The sequence below is a fragment of the Echiichthys vipera genome, assembly GCF_963691815.1.
Source record: "Echiichthys vipera genome assembly, chromosome: 9".
In the NCBI taxonomy this organism is placed as follows: domain Eukaryota; kingdom Metazoa; phylum Chordata; class Actinopteri; order Perciformes; family Trachinidae; genus Echiichthys; species Echiichthys vipera.
Genome location: NC_139834.1, coordinates 26,187,829 through 26,215,485, shown reverse-complemented (window position 1 = coordinate 26,215,485; position 27,657 = coordinate 26,187,829). Strand labels below are relative to the sequence as shown.

General features: G+C 41.4%; 4 protein-coding genes across 4 annotated transcripts; 1 reads left to right on the top strand and 3 right to left on the bottom strand.

Annotated features, from left to right (window-relative positions):
* Nucleotides 1-280: 280 nt before the first annotated feature.
* On the top strand, nt 281-10,397 carry tmco4 (transmembrane and coiled-coil domains 4). The gene is made up of 14 exons (XM_083919449.1): nt 281-336; nt 2,233-2,383; nt 2,827-3,001; nt 3,465-3,492; nt 3,588-3,717; nt 4,560-4,657; nt 4,794-4,937; nt 5,061-5,180; nt 6,005-6,169; nt 6,433-6,569; nt 6,894-6,978; nt 7,563-7,680; nt 7,858-7,975; nt 9,379-10,397. The coding sequence occupies exons 1-14, from the start codon at nt 294-296 to the stop codon at nt 9,862-9,864; spliced, it is 1,998 nt and encodes a 665-aa protein (XP_083775575.1). The 5' UTR covers nt 281-293; the 3' UTR covers nt 9,865-10,397.
* Nucleotides 10,398-10,656: 259 nt separating this feature from the next.
* Nucleotides 10,657-15,675, bottom strand: htr6 (5-hydroxytryptamine (serotonin) receptor 6; the record flags this gene model as incomplete). The annotated part of the gene is made up of 3 exons (XM_083919720.1): nt 10,657-11,013; nt 13,061-13,195; nt 14,764-15,675. The coding sequence occupies 3 exons, from the start codon at nt 15,673-15,675 to the stop codon at nt 10,657-10,659; spliced, it is 1,404 nt and encodes a 467-aa protein (XP_083775846.1).
* Nucleotides 15,676-17,731: 2,056 nt separating this feature from the next.
* On the bottom strand, nt 17,732-21,494 carry micos10 (mitochondrial contact site and cristae organizing system subunit 10). Its single transcript, XM_083919722.1, has 4 exons — nt 21,390-21,494; nt 19,847-19,894; nt 18,102-18,208; nt 17,732-17,943 (listed from the first exon to the last, which is right to left on the bottom strand). The coding sequence occupies exons 1-4, from the start codon at nt 21,451-21,453 to the stop codon at nt 17,935-17,937; spliced, it is 228 nt and encodes a 75-aa protein (XP_083775848.1). The 5' UTR covers nt 21,454-21,494; the 3' UTR covers nt 17,732-17,934.
* Nucleotides 21,495-21,911: 417 nt separating this feature from the next.
* sike1 (suppressor of IKBKE 1) lies at nt 21,912-26,306 on the bottom strand. The gene is made up of 5 exons (XM_083919721.1): nt 25,897-26,306; nt 24,901-25,006; nt 24,671-24,813; nt 24,448-24,561; nt 21,912-22,912 (listed from the first exon to the last, which is right to left on the bottom strand). Exons 1-5 carry the CDS (start codon nt 26,053-26,055, stop codon nt 22,787-22,789), a joined length of 648 nt encoding a protein of 215 aa, XP_083775847.1. The 5' UTR covers nt 26,056-26,306; the 3' UTR covers nt 21,912-22,786.
* Nucleotides 26,307-27,657: the final 1,351 nt, after the last annotated feature.

Here is a 27,657-nt window from a genome sequence, read left to right as displayed (position 1 = left end):
TAACAGTGATATAAGAAACAAAAAAGTAACAGTCATTTCATCAAAGATGTTTCAAACATACATTTTTTACTATTTATCGTATCAGTCCAGCACGAATTAGCTATATGCGGGTTAATATTTTAAAACATCCCCAAGGAATACTTTCCTTACATTGGTGGTTTGGTTAATATTTGCCACCAAAATGGTATGTGTTACTATAAGTATTATTATGTGTAATTGTCAGATGTCAGAGCTCAGGAGGAACACGTGAACGCAACTAAAGTTTGTTGTACAGAGTTGAGATAACTGTGGCCATGGAGGGAAAACAGAGCAGTACGGACACCGACTTTGCTCCAGGTACCACTCAGACTTTGTCTATTATGTCCGCCAATGCTGCAGTAGAGACGGTTATTAAAGTGGCGACGGTATCCAAGGTTACCGGTGAACCGTTAGACAACTAGCTAACGGCCACTGTCAGACAGCTGTTTGTAGCAGCTAACAAGCGCTGAGTTTGTGTGTCGTTGAAAGTCACTTGTTTAAATCACTCTGGATATGAATGTATTGCTAAACAGTGGTGCAGACCTTTTACTTTTAAACTTATCAATACTGCAGTGTAGAAATACATTTCAAATATAATGTAAAGTACAAAGTATTAACGTTAGCATCCAGAAAGTTGTTTTTTAATTGAAAACATAAACTAGGGGTCGACCGATATGGATTTTTCAGGGCCGATGCTGATACTGATGTTTTTTTACCTCAGCCTTAGTCGATGACCGATAAGGACTGCCGATTTTCTTGAGCCAGTATATGGAGCTGATACTACTATTGCCCCCCTTAATTTACATCCTAAAAATTATGCATGATGATATTAAATGTTACGAGTCTCCAGCAACACGGAGCTGCCTGTGGACACCTGTCTGTGCGAACGCAGCAGCCCGCATCGGCCGATATGATACACCTGTAAAACCAATATAACGTATAGGTCTATCGCTAGCATCAAAACACGCTACTTAAAGTTGTTTTTGTTGTTGTTTTTTATCTAAAATATTCGTTATAAACATGACTTAATGTCTAAATGTTTCATTTATACACATACCAAAAATGTCTTTCTAAATGTAGAAATAATTCATTCATTCATTCATCTTCAACCGCTTGTCCCTGTCGGGGGCGCGGGGGCGCTGGAGCCGATCCCAGATGACAATGGGCGTGGCGGGGTACACCCTGGACAGGACGCTAATAATAACATAAATTAAAATGTACAGAGAGTAAAACATAGAAAAAGGAATGTAGAATAATAAAAACAAAAACGTATTGGGGTCTGCTAAACTGAGGGAGTCAATTTGAAATGCCTAAATAAACTTATAGTTTTTGCCAATTTATCATTTTTGAGTTTTAAGTTTCCCATAGTGGTCGAATATTATTTAAAATCTGAATTTAGAAAAATATAAGACTACCTAAAGTAACTTACCAAAAGAGACATGTATGCCTACTCATTATGCAGAATAGCCCATTTCAGAATAATATGACATTATTGGATTATATTTTACCATTTTTCTGATTCAGAAAACCTGACCTGGCCATACGAGTACCGATCCGATACCAGCGTTTAAAAATACGTATATTATAATTATTTTTTAACGGCTGAAGCTTATATTCGGCCTGCTATCCCTGCATGGATGTGATATGATTTCTATCGTTTCTATCTCATGTTATACAGAGAATGTCTTTAATTATGTAGTTCGAGAGTCGTAGTTTTGCGTAACCACGGGTAACAATATCAGTATTTAAAGCCGTATCAGAGGCATTTGGTGGAGCTCATTTTTATGACTTTAACTACTTCTGGGTATCTTTGCATTATTCATCTGCAAAGCAACTTAAGTTATCAAATAAATTCAGTGGGGGGAAAAGTACTAGTACTAATATTTTCCTCCAAATTTTTGTGTAGTAATAGTATAAAGTAGTCTAACGTGGAACTACTCAAGTAAAATATAAGTGCATTACTTGAATAAACGTATTTAGATTACTTAGCTAGTCACACTTGTGAATATGATGAAATCAAAAATAATTTCAAATATTCTTACACATTGTTCGTGTACCCTTCAGGGCAAATACGATACCCTGTAAAGGCTTTACTCATGCTTAATGTGACTTTAATATGACTTAATGTGTCACTTGTGTTTGGTTTCTTCTATGGAGTGAGTCAAACTGCTACCTCAAAGTTAATAATTAAGCTTTGTCCATGTATCACCTTAGACCCAGGGGGGGCAGGATCAACACAAGATGCACCACGTGACCCCAGCCTGGACGACATTATCAGCAGGCGGCTGAGTGAACAGGGCCGCTTTGCTTATGCTGCACTGTGCGGCGTCTCTCTGGGCCAGTTATTTACTGGACCTGAAAACAGGTAACGGAGCCATGAAGGATAATGTCATCATGGCATTGTGCGTGCGTGTGTGTGTGTGTGCGTGTGTGTGTGTGTGTGTGTGTGTTTTCTCTTAGTAAGCTAAAAAGCTACCATCTACCTTCCTCTAATTTCACATATTATTTAAGGGATAAGTGACTGATGTCAGTGTGATTAACTGTCATACCTACAGTATTTCAACAAACACTATAAACACTATATTATAAGTTATCAATACACCTTTGCTTTCTATGCTGTTCTATAGTCTTGTCAAAGCCACCAGACTCCATTGACATAAACAGTGTTTTTTTTTTTTTCTGCACAAATGAAACATATCTAACAACTGCAACTTCTTCTTCCACTTGTTAATTGCATTTATAACTTTCTAACTAAACTGAATAATAATGCTTCCACTCAAGTGTGAACCTGAGCTGCGTGTTTCTCAGTGTGTTCAGGGACGAGTATCTGCAGGGCCTGGTCCGCTGGCTGGACCTGGATGAGTCGGTGATGCCGGTTATGGGGGCTTTCCTGTCAGGCCTGGGCTTCGAAGGCTCCGACACCTTTCTCTCCATCTTACAGGCCGACCCACTGCTGGCCTCTGGAGCCACTCCCATCATACAGGTGTTGTGTTACTCTAATACTGTAATGGTGTTTTGATTGGACTGTTTCAATATGGATCAATTTTATCGATCGTTTTTAATTACGCTAACATTAATTACATTGTATTTTACCAATTTGGTGTGTGATGGTCAGCACTGTCGCCTCACAACAAGAGGGTTCCTGGCATGTTCTCTCCGTGTCTGCGTGGGTTTTCTCTGGGTTCTCCGGTTTCCTCCCACAATCCAAAGACATGCATGTGTTAGGTTAATCGATGACTCTAAAATCACCCGTAGGTGTGAATGGTTGTCTGTCTCTGTTTGTCTCTATGTGCCCTGCGATAGACTGGTGTCCTGTCCAGGGTGGACCCCGCCTCACGCCCTATGTTAGCTGGGATCGGCTCCAGCCCCCCGCGACCCTGACAGGGACAAACGGTTGAAGATGAATGAATGAACAAATTATAACCAGCTCTCACTTTGTATTACAGGACCTGGTGTCTTTCTCTGTCAAAGATGGTAAGAATACTTTAATGAATTCATTGTATACTTCATTAAGTTGGTGTAAAGTAAGCCTGTTTCTTAATCACCTCCATGGTCTGTCATTCACTCAGGCAAGTATGATGCCAGATCGCGGGTTCTCATCCGCCATGTCAGCTTTCTGCTACGAGTCCCGCCACAGCAGCTGGAGGAGTTTGAGGAAACACTGGGAGAGAGGCTGAGGGAGGGAGGGGAGGAGAGCGAGTAAGTTACGTTTGCATGGAAGGAAGGAAGGAAGGAAGGATGATATATGACTGTGACTGTGTCAGGTGCTACATTTACATGGTGCTTCTTTTTGCCGAATCTTGTGGTTGTCAGACTGCACTATTATGTTCACCAACAGGGTTCACCTCGCGAAATACTTAGCTCAGGTGAATTTCGATCACAATGTGCAATACTTTCATTTTTCCTCCGTGCCTTAGTGTAAATTCACAATATTATAAAAATATTGTATGTATTGTTCCTGTTATTCTTATATTTCATATTTCCGTGTTTACATAGTTCATATTTTTTCTACATGTTCTAGAATTTACTGTTTCTTCTTATTGAGGCTTCTTCTATGTTTGCTATCCACTTCGCTGCTGTAAAAAGGACATTTCCCTACTTTGGGGGAAGAATAAAGGAATAACTTATCTTATTGTGAAGTGACAGTTCAGATCTGAAGTGTGGTTGTATGAGGTACTTATCCATAGCATGCCCCCTGGTTTGGAGAAGCAGATAGAGTGAGTTAACCAATACACTGCTGTGGATGGGGGCAGCACCTAAAAATAAATTCAATATCAGTTTAAGCTGACTAAGGATGAGTACCTCATATAATCTAATTTTAGAAAAAATCAGACCTATCCCTTTAAACAACACAAACACTGTGCATACCAGTCACACCCAAAACGATAGCCTGAAGATAGTTGTGTGTGGCACAGACAAGCAGCTTATTGTTTTCACAAAGTCACTTTAAATGCACCTGCAGCGTCATTTCACATTTACTTTGTAGAGCTCCTAAATGTTTAAACTAATACAGATGATCGGTGTGACTGTTCTTCTATTAGAGAGGAGTCTTCTCGGCGGCTGAGGAGAGAAAGAGGGCGAAAGTTGCGACGCTACCTCCTCATTGGTCTAGCCACCGTGGGCGGAGGAACTGTGATTGGTGATTATTCCTGCTTCAGTTGCTTTTGAAAACTTTAAATGTGCATTTGAAACATCAAGTATCTTACAGTACGTGGACACAGGCCTATTTCTAATGTCTTTTCCTGTATTGACTGCACTCTTTGTGCCTTTGCCAGGCGTGACAGGTGGGCTGGCAGCCCCCTTGGTGGCAGCAGGGGCCAGTGCTGTGCTGGGGGCAGGAGGGGCCGCTGCTCTGGGCTCAGCCACTGGCATTGCAATCATGGCCTCCCTGTTTGGAGCAGCAGGAGCTGGACTGACTGGTAATTTTGACTGACCTTGATAAATACATTTTTGCGGTGCTTTATACCTGTACCTTTCCTCATCTTCTTTTTAATTTCTGCATTTCTCAGCCTTTGTTTAATTTTCATACATCGATTTTCCAGGCTATAAGATGAATAAGTGTGTCGGGGCAATCGAGGAATTTGAATTCCTGCCACTGAACTCTGGGAAGCATCTTCACCTGACCATCACAGTGACGGGGTGGCTCTGCAGTGGTAAATACAGTAAGTACAGCCTCTGCTCTCACTACAACTACTAGCGTTCCACTGAAGTGACTGTCTGTATGTCCTCAATATGGGTGGGAATCATAACTCACTATACGATGGTATCACGCGAACACACACACACACACACACACACACACACACACTCACTGCAACACAACCACACAACCACGTGTGCCGTCATTCCCATGTAAAATTACTTTCATATAAAATATATAAATTACAGATAGCAAAAAAAGAATGAATTAATGCAAAAGATACACACTCCTCTCTTTAATAAAAATATATTTTTTGGCAGCAGTGTATAGATAAAGTATATCAAGCGGAAGTCAATGAGCTGCACTTTTTTGAAGTTTAAATGAAGTTTCTTTCTCTTTTTCTAAAGTAAAATGGGGAGAGAGGGGATAACATGCAGCAAAGGGCAGCGGGTCTGAGTGGATCCAGAGACCGCTGAGGCGAGGACTTTTAGCCTCTGAACATGAGGTGCCTGCTTTAACCACAGAGCCACGGGGCGCCCCTTAAATGAATTTCTATGTTGAACAGTGTTAAAGTAGTAGGTGGCAAAAAACAAGGAAGAATACAAATATTGAGGCAAAGCTGAGAAGAAAAATGATGTACACATTATGTTCTACAACTACCAGTGTCCACCTGAGATTGTGCAAACAAACCACGCTTGTTTTTACATAAAAACAATGCAGCTCTCTTCCCCCACTAAAAAATACACTCACACAAGCTCAGTACCTCCTTTATACACAATGGGTAAAAAACACTTCACCTAAGTGCTGCTCAGTCATTTGCGTAAAAACACAAGTGCTGTCTTCCAGGTTCGTTCCAGGCCCCGTGGTGCAGCCTGGGGGAGTGTGGGGAGCAGTACTGCCTGGCGTGGGAGTCACGTTTCCTCAGGGATCTGGGCTCAGCCATGGCCTCTCTGTTGGATGGGCTGGTCAGCATGGTGGCCCAGGAGGCGCTCAAGTACACGGTGCTCTCAGGTGGGAGGACGGTGTTCATAAGTGTATTCCGTGGATCTGTATTTGGAAACAGGAGTGTTTATACTTATTTATATTTTCTGTTCTCAACTTCACATTGTGATGTGTGACACAGGATGTAAAAAGTTAATGCTACTGTAAAATTGATTGTTGGTAATGAGTTTATTAATGTTAAACGATTCTGGCTATCTTATCTAGCAATTGTTCCTGTGTCATTATGACCCTTGGTACTGCATTGATGTCTTTTACACCATCACACTGTCCAGGCATCGTGGCCGCTCTGACGTGGCCTGCGTCTTTGCTGGCAGCAGCCAGCGTCATTGACAACCCCTGGTGTGTTTGTCTGAACCGCTCCGCTGAGGTGGGGAAACACCTGGCACAGGTTTTGAGAAGCAGACAGCAGGTATGCTACGAACTCTTAACCTCTGTTAAGACACACTTTACCGTAGCGTACCACAGTGTTGTGTCAGCTGTTGCCCTAGAAGGGTTGGTTGAATATTTTGTGTACACACTTTATTAACTGCATTAATTCAACTTCAACCATGAGCTTTTTGTTAATCGTTCCTTTTGATTGACTCCTAGAATAAAAGAACAAAACTTTAAATGAAATACCATATTTATTAACCTGAAATATGACATTATGCTCAGTAAACACTGGAGGATGAAAGCTGCTTCAGAATTGTGTATCTTTTTCTTTTTCTTTCTTTCTTTCGTTCCGTATTTGAAGGGGAAGCGTCCTGTCAGCCTCATAGGTTTCAGTCTCGGGGCCAGAGTTATCTACTACTGTCTACAGGAGCTTGCCAATGACCAAGGTATGAACACTTGTCTGTGGTGCAAACCACATTTTGATTATGCATTGGATTTGGAATCATATCCATATTTTCTAGCACTGACTGTCTGTGATCTATGTGAGACATCCCTGGGTTGAAGTCATGACTTTTAAAGACCAGCAGAGCAGAATTGTTACAATAAGCATTAAATGGGGTTTTTCCTCGTGTAATCAAACCGTGATTATTCCAATTAAGTCCTTCATTATCTCCTATCCTCATTTGTTTGCATTATACTTAAAACCTAGTTGATTCTCCAGCTGCAACTAAATTGTCATTATTGATTGTTCTGTCGATTAGTAGTTTGGCAAACACTGATCTACATTTTTCCCATTTTTTTCCCCAAAACCCAAGATGATGTCCTCAAATGTCTTGTTTTGTCCACAACTCAAAGATATTCCCTTTACTCTTTTACCTTTAAGGTGCTGGAATCAGATAATTTTGCCCTTGTTTTCCTAATAAAAAATGACTCACGATTAATTGATCATCAAAATAGTTGGTGATTAATTTAATATTTGAAACAAATCGTTGCGGCTCTAGTTGAGTCCTGTGTTTTTGTGATTCCTCAGGTAGTGAAGGAGTAGTGGAGGATGTAGTCCTCTTGGGGGCCCCTGTGGACGGCTCTGAAAAGGCCTGGGAGAGAATGACCAGGGTAGTGGCTGGAAAAATAGTGAATGGCTACAGCAGGTAATCTAACCGAGCTCTATCCTTCTGTATGCACGGAGTGAAATGTCTACATTTATACAGTTAAAGCGAACAGTTGCTTTATAGTTTGTATACACTCGTCATTTGAGGTCAAATGTTTTTTTGAATAAATTACATTATTTTATGAATAAATTACATTCTCAACTATCCATCTACCAGAGGGGACTGGCTCCTGGGGTTCTTGTATCGAAGTTCATCTGCACAACTGTGTGTGGCTGGGCTACAGCCAATCAACATCCAGGATCGGCGTATAATCAATGTGGACCTTTCCTCTGTGGTGAGTTGCAGCTTATATTGTAATTAGGCCTCTAAAGGTCATGGTTTGTAGAACATGTGAGCTGAAAATGATTAAACATGTCAAGGTTTTCACCTGTAAAGAAACTCACACGCACAGGGTTTTTACAAAGTCTTAGAAGTTTGGAAAATGCTGAATTTGAATCGTTATATTGTTTTGTTTTATTCTCATGTGTCGTAATGCTTGAATTTGAATATACTTCAAAAAAGCTTGATTTTCAACATAATCTTGTATTTCATCTACACAATCAGTCATGTAAACCATAAACCTTTCATATTTGAAAGAAACCAAATCCACAGACGTGATGATAAAGGTTTTGAGAGCCTGGAACTTTTGGTTTTAGGTCAATTGAAAGTGCTTGAATTTGCGAAAAAGCTCAGTCGCCACAAATTGACACAAGCATAAAAATGTCACATATGCCTGAAAAAATATAAGGCGTCTTTGACTTTTTGATTCAGTATTATTAAATACTTCATTTTATTAGCACTTTAAAAGACACAGTTGTATTGCTTTAATAAAATGAAAGTAAAATTAAGGCCCCTGCTGGTCTGTTTGAGTATACAACCACGCCTTTCTGCCACCCTGTAAATCAACACGATTCTACATGAACCGTCAACATCTGGTTCAACAAAACTAGGTGATGCTTTACAAAACCGGAGCCCCTTTCACACATGCACTGCAAACCTGAAATCATCTAGAGACCGCAAATGTGCGAGTTAGATTGACCGCACATCAAACAGACTCTACACTGTCAGCTCCCTTACACCAATTTTTGTGTAATGTTCAGTTAAGCCGACGTGTGAATAGAGCAGCACATTGAATGTACAGGGAGCGAGTGGGCGCGTTGACATTTCTATCATGTGGCTGGCGTGAAACCAGAAGAAAACAAATCTCTGAGGGTGAAGAAGAGGGGTGGTTTATATGAGGCCACCAACAAAAACGGGGAGACGACGTGATTCAGGAACTTTTGTGGGTAAGGGTCAACATTGAAATGGTCAGACAAATTCAAGGGACGGGAAGGACTCTGTTGTTTGTAACCAAAATGCGAACTGGCTTCCTGGCCTCGGTGTAATCCGCATCATGTCCTGCCTCCTGCACACTCTACCCGGGCGCCACCCCTCACCGAAACCAAACAGAGGATTTTCAGACGCATCCAAGTAAGGATGCGTCTGACACGGGACAGTCTCCTGCTGTCAGCTACATGTGTGAAAGGGGACTTTGGACAATGTCTACATATGATCTGTCTTTTTTTAAATGTTCAGTTGAGTGACATGTTGAACCTCTAATGCTTCACCTAGGTCTGAAATTCTACGCTGTAATATACAAAGAAATAAGTTACCCTTTTTAGTCACGGACAGTAAAACCATGTTTCTTCTTCTTCCCAGGTGAAAGGTCACTTGGACTACATGCGTCAGATGGACACCATCTTGGTGGCAGTAGGAGTTCCCACCAAAGAAGTCCCAGGAGGCTCCCTTGCTCTTCCTCAGCCTGTAATAGTTGCAAAGGGGGCAGTGGACATCCCTGACCAAACCCCCAATGAACAACAAGTGACCGAGACACAAAACCAAGCTGAAGAGACTCGTGCAGGAGAAAGTGGAGACGTGAAAGAGGTCGCAGAGACAGAGGAGATGGGTGACGGTTGGGACATCCCTGATATTTCAGACCTGCTGGACTCATTAAATGATTCAGAATCAGACAGGAACAATTTACCACTTACATCTGAGGAGAACGACGCCACTGCATCTGCTTTTACTGCCCCGAGTGACGGTGTCGAGGAGGCTGGCCCTGATAACGAACACATATCATGGAGCTGGGATGATACACACTGGACTGTGGAGCACACGCACAAACAAAGGCAGCCAAACTTGTAAAAGAGCATGTTACTGGACCAGCTGCTCCCCTGTAAAATCTCGTCCTCTCGAGTTTTTTTTTCAGCATCGAAGCTTTGTTGGAGAAAATATTTATTCCATTCTCAACACACTGGCGTGCCAGACACGGCTAAAGGGTCAGTGCACACATATGGCAGCCTCAAGTGAAAATCCCCTGAATGAACTGGCTTGTTTTTAGACTAACGTATTAATTTAATAACAATTTATAATGTTGTAAATTAGGTACTTTTTAAAAGAAACTATAAATAGTGTCATAATTTATTTTCTAAACTCACTGTGAGATCAAATACCTATACATATTATTTAATAATACTTTACATTTTAGGTTTAAGAGCATGCTTCAACATACGTGATATTTACGATCCTCTCGTCCTGTTACATTTCATCTGTGGGCCTGGTTGCTATGGATATTATCACAGTAATTTAAACTCCATAAGGCCTGGCTATTTCAGTCAATGTGTCTTTTTCATTGCCTTTCTTTTCACTGTTCGCTCACGCCAATGTGAAGCGCTGCTTACCAGAGAGTTTCGGGGTTTACTGGCACTCTTTATACTGAAGATAGTCCCCGACTTAGTTGTTTTGGTAATGCACCTGTATCGGTTTATTCAACCATGTCTCATAATTGGAAAGAACCACACACTTCAAGATAAAACAAGCGGAGCTTACTGAATTTGTGTCCATAGAACCGTTCACCTCGCAGTGAATAAATCAAGAATTATGAGTCTCAATGTTTGTCTCGAATCACCATAAATCCTATCATACTAGCATTTCCATTCAATCCAGGGTGTCGACCTGATTAGGCAGAAGCAGAGGCAACTCCATGCCAGCATGCTCCGCATCCAGCAGGTTGACGGCATCAGTGGCGGTGGCGGGCGGGTGTGTAGGGTCAGAGGCCAGTGGAGTTGGGGGGCTGCTGGCGATGTTAGGTTCTCCTGAGTTGCGGAGAGAGAGGGAGAGCGCCGGTGAGGGTCTTCTGGGGGACTGCGAGGAACAGCAGGGCAAGAGCTTCCCCAGAGCTCGCTTGAAGTCTCTCATGAACAGCGGGTAGATGATGGGGTTCATCGTGCTGTTGCAGTAACCCAGCCAGGTGATGGCGTCGAAGAGCGCAATGGGGACGCATTCACACACTGCCTGAATGAAGACAGTGGGTAGTGCAGTTATTAAAGCCTCAGCACGTTATGGAAAAATGTGAAGATAATTAATTACAGAAATAAACCAGATAAAAAATAATACAGAGAATGGGTAAAGAAATATATATTTCTCTATAATATGGAGAAACGTAATCTTAAAGGCACCCTGCAGAGTTTTTGGTCCATAGCGCTATGGACCAATGTTTTTATGAGGGTGTGTGCGTTTGGTTTGAGCACGTGGGCAACATAATATACATTCCTACTGCTGGTTTTGTTCTTCTGATATGCAAAGACAGTTAAGGAAGTAGAAGACTGCAAACTAGGAAACAAGAAATAGATTCATTCATTCATCTTCAACCACTTGTCCCTGTCGGGGTCGCGGGGGGCTGGAGCCGATCCCAGCTGACATCCGGCATGAGGCGGGGTCCACCCCAAACAATGTTAAAATTTAAATATTCAAAATATTTTCTTTGTAAATCTTCAAAGAAGAAGAAATGAATTCAACATGTTTGTTAGACTCAAGAACACACATTTTAATCATGACTGTTTAAAAAACTTGTAAAAATAAGTTACCTTTAATCATAATATATAATATACAGTATAGAGATAATCAAATAGAAAAAGACATTTATGGATTGTCCATGCATGTAGCCTATTTATCCTTTTTGGCAAAATGGTGTATTCTAAATTCATAGCGCATATAAACTTCCAACCAAAATCAGGTTAGCATAAATGTATGTTGTTTAAGAATGTTGTGTTATATGATTTGCACTTTAGAGCCACCGTAGAGTCGCCTTTTTCTAATTTCTGGATGTGCTGCTGGGATTCATTTAGATTGGAAGCAAACTCAATTGTTTTATCCCTAATGAATCCACTTTTATGCCTGGGCTCCTTCAATGAAGATTTGTTAATTGCAATAATTTAATCTAAATGTTCTTTCTCTTAAGAAAGTCGTCATTCTGCAGTAGTGTGGAGTTAAAAAGCCAATGTGCCACATGCTTTGTAACATGTATTTATTTATTTACCTGCCATGTGCCTTTGGGCCCCTATGAGTTTGGAACATCAAAAAGAAGTAGAGAAATTGTCTTTCTCTCTGGGCTGTCCACCTCTCTTTTCCTTATCTAATTTCCCCCAAGGAGAACTTGTAAATACATTTGCGTCTGCGACTGATCTTGAACATTACCAGTAGGTTTAGACAAGGACAGTGAAGGAGGAGACAGCTGTTAGAGGAGAGCTTCCAATACCATCAAGATGAGACAGGGAGGCGGTGGGAATAGGACAGAAAGGAGGGGTGCGTTTCACACACCACATTGAGTGTGAAAAGGAAGGAGAGCACAGACACAGTCAAGTCTCTGTGCTCTATGTTATGCAGGGGGAAAGCGAGAGGGCACAGATGGGAAATCAAAATGACTGGATCATTGAAAGCTTGAAAAACAGGACAAGTGTCATTACCAATTTAGATGAAGCTGTTTTTTAAACATTCATTCACTCTCGCTGAGGTTTGTTTGTTCACTGACTAATGAGTGTGTGTCTTATCACATCAAAATCAACTACTTTAAACGAATATAATAATTATAAATGGCACTGGCGTGCTGTTTTCTGGGTTTAGGAATGAGTCAGCTGCACAAAGCTGAAATGCCAACCTATTTCCTCATTGGGTAGCTTGCAAGGCTGTGACGCCGATGCTGGCCAACACCAAAATAGACCGGTATCCAAGTGTGTTTTTTTCTTTCTTTTGCATGTATTTCACACTGATTTGGAGCCCACCGCACATATAAATGTGTGAGAGAACTGACATAAAGTGTCTCAACTATATATGGTAGAGTAGAGCTTTCTAGTAAAGGACATACAACATCAGACGTTTTAATTGTTGCACATCTTTACGAACACTCGCCCGTGCATAGGTGAATGTAACCTAGAAAGATTTCAGCTATTTGCCCATTCCAGCTTAGTTGTTTGACATGTCAGATGGACGCGAACATGTCATGTTATCTGTATGTTTTTTCATTTTCGTTGTGTCATAGTCAGTGTCTGGTCCTTCTACTGACCTGAGCCATGTTGGTGATGAAAAAGGGCAGCCAAGCACTGAAGAAGAGCCCCAGGAGGACTCCCAGTGTCAGACTGGCCTTCAGTGCCCTCCGACCCTGCCTGTGAGCCAGACGACGCTCGCTGTTAACTGATGGCTGTGGACAGTAGAGAGCAATAGAAATGGTAAATCCTAGAATTACTTAGATATAAACAACGTAAATGTCCCTTGCTTACAATAATCATTGAATCATTGATCAATCACAAGCAAATTACTTGACTTAAATTCATTTTGGCTTCCTTAATGCATTAAGGTAGTGAAGCTGTCCAGTTTGTATCAATTTATCAAGTTGTGACCTAAACTTCATTGACCGTTGGGCCGATCATTTCAAACGGATGATGTGCAGCCAAAACCCACAGAGTATTTCATTTAAAATGTCTGTGGGGATTGTGAAATTACTAAAGATACCCAATATATCAGGCTTAATCCTGGGGGAGTTGTGTATAAAATGATGCACAAGATATCTAAAATATTTCCATCTAATGGAATGATGCAGCAGTAAAAGGTTTGAGTACTCTGTTAGTGTCACTTGGCTACAATGTAGAGTTGGAAAAAGCTGATACAGAATATTTAGGATGGATGAAAAAATGTAATTTTAAAACTACTTGATGGGAAAAACCGAGAACTCACAAGTGTAAAGAGTTTCTCAGAATAAGTGTGGTTGTGTGTGCGTGTGTGTGTGTGTGTGTGTGTGTGTGTGTGTGTGTGTGTGTGTGTGTGTGTGTGTGTGTGTGTGTGTGTGTGTGTGTGTGTGTGTGTGTGTGCCTGTGTGGTTTCACTGTAGGCAAATGTGACAGACTACGTGTGGAGAGGATCTTTGTCGACTCATTTTTGGGCGCTGGTTTTTACACCTCTTCCCTTTCACTGGATCTCTACTTTTCTTTCATAAATGAAGAGCAAAAAAAACCTTTTTCAGGTCATAGCTGCAGCGTTATTTAGATTGTATCCCTTCTGATTCTTTTAACAGCCTGATAATGATGGATGAAGTTAAGGTATTTACCATGTCAACAGACATATGTATTACTAAATAGCCTCACTGCATAGTCTGTTCATCTCTGTGATGTTGAACACAGCAGTTTGCACGAAACATTAAAACAGTTTGGGCCATGTCAGTCACTTTAGATGCTGTGTACTTACAAACTAGGTCAATGCCAAAGTACTTTTATAACCAAGCACATCAGGACATTTAAGTGGTTGGAGGTCTCAGAGAGGTAAAAAAATGCAAATTCAGCTGCCAAAAACAGCTTCCACACAGTGTTCTTGAAGGTTTTTTAAAGGAACATTTGAAGCATGTATTATCATAAGATTAACATAATTGCTGCACTTGGATTATATTGAACTTTTAAAAATCGAGTTGACGTTAAAGTGAATGGCATGAGTCACCTAAAAACCCAAATTGAAAATCAGAAACTCTTAGAATAGATGGACAACTGTCATTTGGTTATTATCATTGTGCCACTCACAGAATCCACCTTTTCAACTCCTACTCTCATTAAGGTCTGCTCTGCTTAAGGCTACTCTTTTACGAGGCTTTTTGGTTTGGCCCTCTCTTCAGAACTGTTGAGTTCTGTATTCACTGTCTCGGTCAGCACTCCTACACCGAGCACCTATAAGTATATATCTGCCCTGGTTGACTTGTTTTACAGTTTGGTCTCTTCTGCTTACCGGCACATTTTGTGACACAGGAGGTTCTTGGTGACTGCAGTCATCTCCGTCCTGCTGACCTTGCCCTGCTGCAACCCCCGGTGAAGGAGGCCTGGAAGGTTCCCCTAGAGAGGGATGCGGGTGTGGTGGATGGCTCATCGCTGCGACCCTCTTCGCCTGCCTCCGCGCTGCCAGAAGGATCCGACAGTAAGTGAAGCAAATAGCACTGGAGGGCAAAAAGAATGTGAGTACAGATGCCACCAGGGCAAAGGGCAGCGTGACCCGCAGGCGGCACTGGAAAGAAAGTCCTCCTGATGGAGACAGCTGAAAGTAGGACGCTGGGTACAGTGTGTCAGAGTAAGAGCTGATGTTGCTATTGCTGACCCCTGGATCAGAGTGTCCACTCCCATGGCCCAAGCTGTGCCATTTCATCTCAATAGGCAGGAAGGACGCCAGTGCTGCCAACCCCCAAGCAGCTCCTACCAGGAGCAACGCCCGAGGTGGGGTCATCCTCTGCTTGTAGCGCAGAGGTGAGATGATGAAGATGTAGCGGTCCAGGCTGATCACGCACAGGTTGAGGATGGACGCGCTGCAGCACATGACGTCAAAGCAGAGCCAAATTGGGCAAAAGGCAGGCCACAACACCCAGGCTCCACACAGGACATTGAGCATGGCTGGGGGCATGACGACGAGCGCCACCATTAGGTCGGACAGGAACAGAGACACCAGGAAGCAGTTTGAGGTGCAGCGCAAAGAGCGATGGGCAAACACCACAGCGATAAGCAACATGTTGCCACAGACTGTCATGAGGATGATGACAGTCAGCATGAAGGCCAACAACCACGGGCCGCTGCCAGTGATGTTCCAAGCACTGGTGGCTGGAGAGCTGCTGTTGTAGCTTCCTACAGAGCCAGACAAGTGAGAGTCAGCCATGGTGCTGGTTAGCAACAATCAATGGACCAGCTCCTGAAGGTTCCTCTACAGGCACCACCAGATGTTTAGCACCTTAACCAGTTCTTCTTTGCAGCCAAAGCTCCTACTTTAGGGACATTGTTGAATAAAAAGAAGCCGCTGAGGTCTTGTGTTGAGAAGCCGTCCAACCCTGGCCCTGTCAAGGTTAACCACACTGTTCTCCATGGGTAAATAGCTCCATCTCCCTTTGGTTGGGATACATGCTGCCACTAACACAGTTTCACTCATCTCTCCATCCTGGCAAGCATGTCCCTGCCTCATCCACAGCTAAGAGCCAGAATGAGCCTTTCGACGGCTGACAGTGGGTTTTCCAAGCAGCCTGTCACAATGATGACAGTCAGTGGAGGAGGGCACACGGAGAGATGAGCTCGACTAGGCATACGAGAGCTGCGCCGGTGAGAGGAGCTACTGAAGATGAAAAGAACGAGGACCAATTCTCAGAAATACACCTCACCTCACAGAAGTGGAATTTGACAGCTTCCACAAGTCCTTTGCTGAGCCGGAGCTCTGCTGCCTTTCACAAGTCCTTTTATTCTGAGAAACAGCTTAGAGGAAGAGAGACCGTCACAATATTGAGAAGCAGTCATTTGTAAGCAAGACTCTGTTCATAAGTGATCTACAGGTATCATGGTCTTTGTAACGCTGCCTCTATATCCCTCGTTCCCCGTTAATCCCTGTGTCGACCACTCCAGCGCGCCTCCCAGCCAGAGCGCGCAGCTTTTGAGAAGGAGCGTGTCAAAGCATTGAGCTGTTAATGTATTACCATGCACAATCACAGCCAAGAAATGTTAATTCTCCAGCATAGGAATTGGTGTGGGTGGTCTTTTTCCATGTTTGGTCATGGTGTTTTTACCTAATGAGGTACAAGATGTGACTGATTTTCTCCAATAGTTGAATTACTCGGTAATTGTGCATTCAGCCTGCCGTACAATGTATACACACAGTGTCAGATCTATTGAACTGTTCAAGTCATTGTCATTGTTCATGTTTTTCTCTCTGTTAGAGCAGCAGTAGCCTTTTAAAAATATCTGAAAGCCACCCTCTTGCTTTTTCCACGTTGATTCACACAAGATATAATTAAGCGTTTCTACTCTACAGTAGAAGTTCTTCTACAGTCCATGCCATGTCAGTGTTCTTGTAGCCTTGTCTCTGATTTAATACTTTTTTGACTTCACATATATAGGTGTATTTCACCTCAACTCACTTATCAAACCTTGAAGTGATCTCCATACAACTGATACTTACACCTAATTTACAGACGTTCGTGCAGCTTTGTCTTATATTTCCAATCGTTTCATTTATTGTCAGTGTCAAAAAGTCTGATGATTTTCACGGTGGCTGTGTTTTAAAGCAATAAATGTGAACATTTTTGTACGGGCAATACTTGAATATGTCATTAAAACCCACAGATATCGTAGTAGATTAAGGTGTCAGTCCATCGGTGGTAGACCTGGGTTGAACTCATACCATACAGTCAACAAACAATTGAGTCTCTTCACCTTGTTCCTACATGATTCTAAGTCCAGACAGTGATCATTATTCACTTCCCAACAGGAGCAGAATACAAAAGAAAATAAAAGCATGCGTGAGGTAAAACCATTTGCACTTCAGCATTTCAATAGCCTTGTCAAATACTAATCCTAATATGCAAAACTCCCAGTTTTCATACCCCCGCCTTGTAACTGACTAATCTCTTCCATCACTATGCCGCTGTCATCTGCCACATCCGATCAGCTGCTGCCAACCTCCTGACCTCCCTCTCACCCACCACCTTCTGGGACAGCATTTGCATTGCTCTCCCCACCTTCCTCCACGACACCCTCTCAGAAAAGCACTCCCACTTGCATTCAGGAATAAACTGAATCTCCACCTATTCAAAGCTGCATTAACACTTGACTCCTATTACTCCCTCAAGTATCAGCGGTACTGCTTAATGTATAAGAGCTGAGGTTTTTTTTGATCTTTAATGGTTTTCATCTGAGGAAAAATGAATCACCAGGGCATCCTTTTTGGTTGTTGTTATTTTATTAAATATACACAGATCACTATGTCCTGATCAGGCACATACAAATCATACAGAGTCATACTGGGATGGATCGTTCAACAGGGAGACAAGGATATTACTGTAGAACAGTGCAAATGGTGACTCTCCCACGGACATAACAAAATAAAAAGAACCAGTCAAAAAAATAAAAACGAGAGTCCCTCGATGACTTGCAGCTATTGCTCCTGTCGAAGAAAATAGAAATCAGTTATAAACCTTGATTAACATAAACAATATAATAAATAATAATAAACAATGACAAGGGGGTTGTTATGTGGTAATACATTTAAGGAGTTATGTCTGTAAGTTGTTGTTAGGTCCATATGTGTTTTATTGCACAAACCTTTTCCCTTCTGTGCGCCACATAAAAGGATCGCAGGTCGTTCTGACAGTTGGCATATGCCATGCCAAGTCCCGCTCCTGAGCCGAAGGAAATCGGCCAGGTGTGTCCTACAAATGAAACACAAACACGTACTTTATCTCTCCTCACACACGTCACAGTGTTATTAAATACATACCAGAGAGGGTGTGTGAAATCCCAGTCTGACCCTTTTATTGTTGGCCAATCACAGACATGTCGTCCTTTGCGCGCCGATATTAAGAGTTTTTTCATACAGAACATATAATGTGGCAAACGATGCTTGTTCTTTATTTAAATGGTCAGCAGATGACTTGTACAAAAACATAGAGTTCTATTGAGCTATTTAAAATGATCTGCATCAACTGTCATATCAGTTATTGGTGATTGGTGTTCCTCTCTAACACATATTGATCTCAAAAATCCCACATGCGTCGGACTCTATTGTTGTGACATCTTGTCTGTTTGTCTTTTTTTCCTGTACTAAGTCATAATCCGTAAGATCTGAGACAACTTGTTTCTAGCGGCCTCTTTGGCGGTAAGATGTAATAGCAGACGAGACTGTTCTTTCAGAGCCCTCCATCTTGTCACGGTCACTGTGTGTGTTGACTTTTTTTGTTTTTGCTCTTATTGACACACATTCACCTCTCTACACACACTATGGTCCGTCCCCTATATGTTCCCCTCTTTGATCCACACACAAACACATGTTCCTATTACACTTCTGCCCTTACTACAAGCCAGACTCAGACGCTGGAAGTTCCTGATTTCCAAGTAAAAGTGAACACAACATAACCGGTAGTGACGAGCTTCACCCGGCAGACCAACCACTGTCAGCAGTGTCACTAACGTGGCAGTCCATTTGCATTTAGAGAGGGAATGTTGCCACAGACACGGATATTGGAATACTCGGTGGGAAAAGGTGCTTTTATTAGGAGTCATATGATTAATCACCATTGTTTTAACTCACTCTTTGATGGATAGGAACTTAAAAGACAATCTTACAGAGTACAACTTTAACTTTTATATTTACCAAGCGTGTGAATGTTCTCATTTGTCCAGATCATCGTTGAGGAGCATCAACAACACTTATCATCAAAAGCCCAAAGAGGAGCATGTGAATATTAAATCCTCAAAGCAATTTCAGTCAAAAGCAACTGGACTTGGTCTCTTTTGACTGAAATTGCTCCCTCTGAAATAACCAAGTCCAGTTGCTTTTGACTAAAATTGCTCCCTCTGAAAAAAACAAGTCCAGTTGCTTTTGACTAAAATTGCTCCCTCTGAAATAACCAAGTCCAGTTGCTTTTGACTGAAATTGCTCCCTCTGAAAAAAACAAGTCCAGTTGCTTTTGACTAAAATTGCTCCCTCTGAAATAACCAAGTCCAGTTGCTTTTGACTGAAATTGCTTTGAGGATTTAATATTAACATGCTCCTCTTTGGGCTTTTGATGATAAGTGTTGTTGATGCTCTTCTCACAATGATAGCACTCTCAATTATCATTTCACACTGAATAATGTGTTCAGCTAGGGTCTTTTTTTAACCAAAACACTCAAAAGACTGTTAGACTGCGTAAAAAAAGAAAGTGAAAGTGTTTAGCAGACAACTGCTTGTAGGTGCTGCGGCAGCTAAGCCTTGCTCCTAACTCTCCTGCTCCTCTCCTGCCAAAGACCTCTGAGCTCAATTAAAGGTTCAAGATGCGGAACAGCGACAATCCATTGAAATGACTTACGTTTGAAGAACAGGACCGAAAACACGATTCCTAACCCCAGCCCAGTGCCTGGAAAAAGAGGGGGAAATACAAACAGCAACATTATGACGACAAGGATGACAATGTGCCTTTAATGGATAGTTATGTTCTTTAGAATAGAATAGTTCTTTGGCATTGAGCATAGAACCATGAAAATCAGATTAGCAGTGTGCGACATAGGTACAACTAAACAAAGGGAAAGTTAAAAGTGAAAGTAAAATGGTGTGCTTAATCTAGCGGTACTTCATATTGTTGACATACATTAACATTATGTGTTGTGTATCTTTCATGCAGTCAAAGCACAACATGTCTCATGCAGTTCTTTCTACTAAATGTAAAAAAACTTGATACTAGATCTGAACGTGTACTCTCATTCATACACTAAGGTGGCAGGAAGTAACGTCACAGTATTGCCACCATCTTTTCCCTGAAAGTGCTCAATAATATGGCATTTTTAATCTGTTTGAATCCTAACAACTTTTCTTTTGTTATGGCGGACCTATTTTCTTTTATTGATAAGATTTAATATTAACATTACTTTTCTTACAGGTTCCAGAGTTATACACAATACCAAAAATGTATTTCTAAATATAAAAAGAATAATAAAATAATAAATTAAAATGTACAGAAACAGTAAAACATAGAAGAAGGAATGAAGACTAACAAAAACAGTACGGGGGTCTGCTCAACTAAGGGAGTACATTTGATTTATTTATCCATGTATTATTTTTGTGTTTTAAGTTTTTCATCGTGGTCGAATATGATTTAAAATCTGGATCTTTAAAAATATAAAAAGGAGAATAGTTTGATAAGACAAATCGTGTTATGGATAGAATATTTTGCTAAGATTATGATCAAATTAATTGTGTAAGTTTCATTTGCCAATTTGGGTTTGTTAAGGTTTGGTAATAAATCCATTATTCTCATTGCATTTTTTACATTAAAGTCAATGCAATAGCTGTCCAAAGTTTACTCAAACATCTGCTATTTATGGTGCTTTGCTTATTAGCAGTACGAACATAAATAAAGGCTTTTTTAAACAAGCTTACTGGATCCACTGGGCTGTAATACCGATGATTCATCAATCTGACTTTAATAAATGAGCTCAACTTCACCCTGCTCCCATTTCTGGGGACTTATAAACCGAGACAATGGAAAGTGCCCATGGTGGTAAAGTAAATGTTATGTGTGTGTTCATGATTCATGATTTCCCTCCTTCTGAGGGTCTTTCCAACAATATGTAACGTTAAGGGACAACGGTATTTATGAGAAACGTTAACGTTGCACGGGTTTTCTTTAATTAAAGTACAGATTTAACTCTAATTTCAACGTATCAAAACAAACAATTAGCAGATATCTGACCGGTGGTTCAGTTGCCCTTTACAAGCCCTTTATGGCTAGCTTAGTTAGCCTCCTCTCGCCCAGTCAATGACAGATGTGGACTACAGGAACAACTGCGGCTTGTTTCGTCCTTATTCGCGGACATTACGAGGTCGTTGTACGCGGAAGACTTTGGGATATTTACCGAGTTTAATGGCTCCATCTGCCAGGCATCGGTCCCACTTTTTCCCCAGTTCATTTTCAGACATGCTGAACACTAGCTTGCTTCTTCCAGACTGTCAAATTAGCTCTGGTGCTGCTTTCAAATGCTGTAGGAAATGTAGGATTTTACGGTTTAAACGCATGGGGACGTGACAAAATGCTGTGGTTTCTTTTAAAAAAAAAACAACCCCACTTGGTCTGCTCGATATAATATATGTTGGGGAGACGTCCTAAGCAGGTGAAATACCTTTATTTTTGTACATCTTTTGTTGCGAAAGCTCTTTATACGTTTTCACTTGAACGCAGCATTACACCACTCTTGCAAACCTCGCGATGCCTTAAAACCAAAGTGGCTTATTGGTGCCATCTTGAGGTGGTGAAGCATAGAGGTAATTCACCCCAAGTCAGTACTTACTGTCTACTGTTATGGCAGAAATAATTATTCACATACACGGTGTTTATTACAAATGTATTTTAAATTTTTTCGGAATTAAATTCCGTTTGACACAGACCTGTACACTGTCGTGGAGTCATTACAGCACGCTCACCGTATTAACACTGATTTCCTGAGATGACAATGTACAATTTCTGACACATACATTTGATATCTATTTCACATAAACTTGGCACATTTTGAAATTGTTACCATTAAAGATGTGCCGTCAGCTGGACACCTCTGCATCCAAAACTACAAAACTGGTGTTTAACACACAGGACATAAGTACTAGAACCCTAGGTGAATTATACAAATAGACATATCATCAAACATATCAAATCCATTAAATTATAGACAATCACATACAAATGATCCACTGTCACTCCTCAGCAGGCAAACTGTGTGAAACAGCCAAAAGTCATCGGGTTGGCAGAGTGATTATCAAGCACAGTCTCTTAAAATGCTGCAGACTACAAGTTGGCTTCTCAATGGCCTTCAAGTGAACTCATATCAGGGATGGTTGTGAGTATTTTACACTTTGTGAGTGTGAGTGTGTGTGAACAGCAAAGGGGCACCAAAGAGGTAGAAACTGTGACCTTAAAGAGTGTCTTTGGCCAAAAACTAAATGAATCCCCTTTGCCTTTACTGCCTTTACTACAGTACATGTGTGTCTTCGCTCCCACTGAAATTCACTCCAACACTGCAGTGATAATACACATACTGTACATATGAAAACAATAGCCATCACCCAGATACACCTGCAGGTAAATATATCTGGTAGCCAGAATGTTGTGTTTAATTGGCATTCGCTACAAGAAAATATGCTGTGGTTTGACTGCATTCAATCTTATGTAAAAAAAAAATCATAATGATATTAAAGAGATCATCAACCCTGTGTCCTGCTCTTGTTGCCCCAACCACAGTTAACACTGAAGCTGTTCTGATCACTCGTAGGACTCTGGCTGAGGGGACTGTTCCTGCGCTGCTGCTGGCTGGCTGGTTTCTTCTCTCGCTGCCTTCACAGAGCTCTTGCTGATGGCCAGGAGATCTCGCAGCTCCTTGTTCTCAATCTGAACAAAACGGAATAACCATATATTTAAGGACAAATGTCAGAAATTTGAGAGTTGAGAAGGGCGACTGTGGCACAGGAGTCGAAGTGGTTGTTCTTTGAATTGCCCCCCGGGGCGCTTTTCAGCTGCCCACTGCTCATTGGGATGGGTTGAAAGCGGAAGTCCAATTTCGCTGCATAGTTCTAACAATCATATGTGACCAATGATCAATAAAGTAAATAGTGATTTCATCCAAGTTGCACCATCACATATTTTCTCACTTACTTCTGGTGGTATCTAACTACTTTGGTTTAATTAGTGTCTCTGGGATTTTGGTCTCCACCCCAAGGTGAGTGAAATTACATCTGTGACGTTGACGGAACTGAAGACTTACAAAAAATAAAACATTTTAAAATCCAACAGTTGCATCTACTTCAAGAAACCGCATCTCTGGTACTGTGGATAATTGAGATACAGTACACTAATGTGAACAGTTTTGCTGAAACTATTTTCTACCACAAAAATTCCGTTTTAATTGTATTGTTGCTCAATGTTGTTAGTGCCACAAACGTAATTCCGTCCACCTTAATGTATTGGTGGCAGTAAATATCTCTAGATGGATATCATAAAACACAACTGTGTCTGCATGCCTACTTTGGAGCACTTAAATATCTAAGTACTCGCATGGTTCTTGCACTTTTTGGGTAGTATGTTCATGGTTGAATGCACTTATTGTAAGTCGCTTTGGATAAAAGCGTCAGTTAAATGAAGGTAATATAATGTAAAATTCATATCACCTGATTCTATATGTAAAACATAGAATGAGAAATTAAGACCAAAATGAAAACATGTTTAAAAGCAGGCATATCTACAGTGTATATAGATATATCATAGAAACAGAATGAGAGTAGAGTCAGAGCGGCGGCCATTTTTATGTTTACCACTGTCATTGAAATTTACTGTGGATCATTATTTGTCAAATAACCATGACAAGCAGTTCAATGTAAATTCTACTGGGGCTGCACAATTAATGGCAATTTAATCAAAATCGTAATATGAATTAGTGCAATATCCAAATCAAGGGGGAAACGATATTTGTTAAAGGCAAAATGTGTCAAAACACCATGCTGAATGAAGTATCATGCTGCAGAGGTGTCCCAGCTTACAACTCCTATTCTACAGACTTAAGAAGAAAATCTATGTTTGGTACAGATCCTCGCAAAAATCACACCACAATCATTAAACTATAGATTTCAATTAAAATTACAATAATGATCATACTCTCCAATATCATGGATCATACTGAAAGTACAATATGCATAATATTGAATGTGCACATATTCATTAATTGAGGTATATTTATGTAGGTGATAAAATGCAGGTTTGTATGTATTACTACTGATCTCTTCACCTAACCTAATGCCTATGAAATATAACACATGAAGATACACAGACAGTATCAGTGTGCAATTTCTAGAAATCATTTCCCAAAAATATGGATTCACTCAGAAAAACGTCTTCAGTTGTCCCTGATTCTTCTGAAGCACTGTGCTCACCTCTAGTTGAGCGAGCCTCTCTCGAACAGAGCAGTAGTGCTGATCGTCCACCTGCACTGCTCTTCTCATCACCTGACCCATCTCGCATATGCGCTCCACCTGGCTCTGCACTTCCTGGAGAAGAGTCAGAAGACAAGACGTTTCCCAAAGTTGATGCATTTTTGTATGTACTACAATTTGAATCCTAACCTACGAACAAGAGAGAACAGAAGAGTAGGTTTACTTTTGCATGGTTCTCGTGGAGGCTGAGAACAGGCTTGGTGTCCAGCTCCTTCTTCGCCATCATCAGCTGGAGCATCTGCTTGCGGTATCGACCCATGATCAACTCTAGCGCATACTGGTGTTCTTCAAGAGATAACCATAGTTCTGCAGCGATAGTCATGAGGAGGGTTAGCAAAGTTATTAAAAAAACAGCCATACAATCAACAAAATAGAGTGGTGTTTTTTTTTTACCTTTGTTCTCCTGCTGTAGTTCCTTGATTTGAGTGTTTTCCTGAGTCAGAAGGACATGTGGCTTGTATTTTGTCAACTCCTGGATCTCTGAAGTGTCCTCTGTGTACTAAGAGGAGAGAGCAGTATAGGACAGTGTAGGGAATAGATGAGGAATAGAAAGATGTGCTGCTCTGTTTTAATATTAAAACAACCATGACATAGAGGGATATTTTATATACACTTCAAAAATATGTATTAAAAACTGAAAGATTACCATATTTCAAAAGTGGTATAATGATGCTACAACACAGTATGATAGAGCAAAGCTAGTGTTTCATTTGTTAAAGAGGGTCCTAATTTCCCTTTTCAAGGCAAACATGTTATTCTGATAAAAATGTACTTACTAAAAAATCATCAAGAGGTAAACTACGATTGAAGTACTGCTCAGCTCCATGGGAATGTTTCCATGACATTCACAACAACTAACTGTTGTAAGTTGCTTTTCGACTATAAAAGGTTGGACTGGTTGGATCATTATTTAAAACATACATGTATACACAAACATACAAAAAGCCTAGTCTCTGGAAGAAAGGGGCATCGTGCAAGATATGAAATTAATCCTCCATCAATGAATGTCGTGCCAAACTCCACTCAACAAAGAAGGAATTTAACATTGTTGTGGTTATCTCAAACATACGCATTGTGCAAAACATCTGAGCGAATCATTTTGTATAATTGTAAGGATGTTTAGGTAAACTGGACCCAAAAGTGACCTAACTAGGAGCATAATCTCTGCCAGCAATGGTTGACATATCCCCCTGGGTTTTGAACATAGAGACATGAAAGATATAAAATTGTGTGGCAGTAAATTCTATATATAACATTTATTCTGAATTGATGAGTAAGTCAGACTAAACTCAGTTCTGTTTGACCACTTCTGTGTGGATGCACTGAGCTGTGCAGCTCTTGAAGGACTTATCTTGTAAACCGTGTTGAGATGACGTTACTTGTCCTCACCTTGTCTGGAAGGGCATTTCCCACCTCTCTCATGCTGTGCACCCTGTGGCTCAGGGCCCCGGACTGCTCTATCAGTCCCTCGGCGGCCGTGTCGTGCTCTTTCAGCCTCTCCAGAAGGGTCCGGGCATCGCCCAACACTTTTTCCAAAGTGCAGGCCATACTGTGAACTGACAACTCCTGTACGTAACGTAAACAAGTCACTTCACTACAAGCTCGATTGACAGAGCTCGCAGTGTTAGCTTAAGTTGGCTGTCTAGCCTTAACTTAGTTAGCCGAGGTAGCGCCTTTATATACAAACTATTGCAGGCCTTCGGAAATATTTGTGAATACAAAGCGTCTATGGTACAAAATATTAAGTACAGAACATCCAAAAAAGAAATTGGTCTGGTTTGTTGTGAAGTGAGCCGTTTCCGTGCAAGACTGAACGACGACGTCACGTCCGTTTCTTCTTCTTCTTCTTCTTTGCACACGTCACGAATCGGAAACAGAGTTCGAGGTAGATACCGCCATCTATGGGAGAGTTTAGGTAGACGTTTGACAGCAGCAGTGAGATGGTTGAATATGTAGAATCTTTATTAAAAGCTCTATTTAAAAATAATAACAATAATACACCTACGGGGCGTTTTAAGGGGTACATCTCATCTCATCTCATCTCATCTCATCTCATCTCATCTCATCTCATCTCGCGGGGGCAGCAGCTTTAGCAGGGGACCCCAAACTTCCCTTTCCCGGGCCACATTAACCAGCTCTAACTGGGGGATCCCGAGGCGTTCCCAGGTCAGTGTGGAGATATAATCTCTCCACCTAGTCCTGGGTCTTCTCCGAGGCCTGGGCCCAGCTGGACGTGCCTGGAACACCTCCCTAGGGAGGGGCCAAGGGTTCATCCTTACTAGATGTCCGAACCACCTCAACTGGCTCCTTTCAACGCAAAGGAGCAGCAGCTCTACTCCGAGTTTCTCACGGATGGCTGAACTTCTCACCCTCTCTCTAAGGGAGACTCCAGCCCCCCTCCTGAGAAAACCCATTTCGTCCGCTTGTACCCGCAACCTCGTTCTTTCGGTCATGACCCAGCTTTCATGACCATAGGTGAGGGTAGGAACGAAGATTGACCAGTAGATCGAGAGCTTTGCCTTCTGACTCAGCTCTCTTTTCGTCACAACGGTGCACAGAATGATAGTATTGCTTTTACGTAAAAAACATATATTTAGTCTGAATTAAAGGTTGAATAAGGTTAAATATGGAGAATGAGCAGAACACCGTCATCTAGTGTCTTAAGATCTCAGTCGCAACAACAAAACGTAATTCCAGCACTCAAGTTGCCAGGTTGGTCAGACCCGGCCCAGTAGCCTACAGGAGACCGGAGTCTGTTTGAGCCTGTTTGAACCCATCTCCTCCGACAAGTATTGCAAAGGAGTTTGACTGACAGTTACCGTTAGCCGTAACAGTTAGCCGTTACAGCTAGGCAAACATGAAAGTTAGCTTACCGATCAAGGAGAAACGTAGCCATTTGGGTGTGTGTTTTAATGTCGTTGAACTCTCGTTTTTGCCCGTCTCCGGTCACTCAGCTGCTGGGACAAACAACGCAGCAGCAGGATTGGCAAATGCCATTTCACCCAGTGCCAGACTACAGTAGCTGCACCCAACAACAGACAACCCTGGCAACATGATTGTGCGTCCACTTTTTATACAAGCATTAAACTCTTCTGTGAAGACATTAAAGTTAGGAAGGGACTTGGAAATTGTCTTCTTGTGGATGTGGAA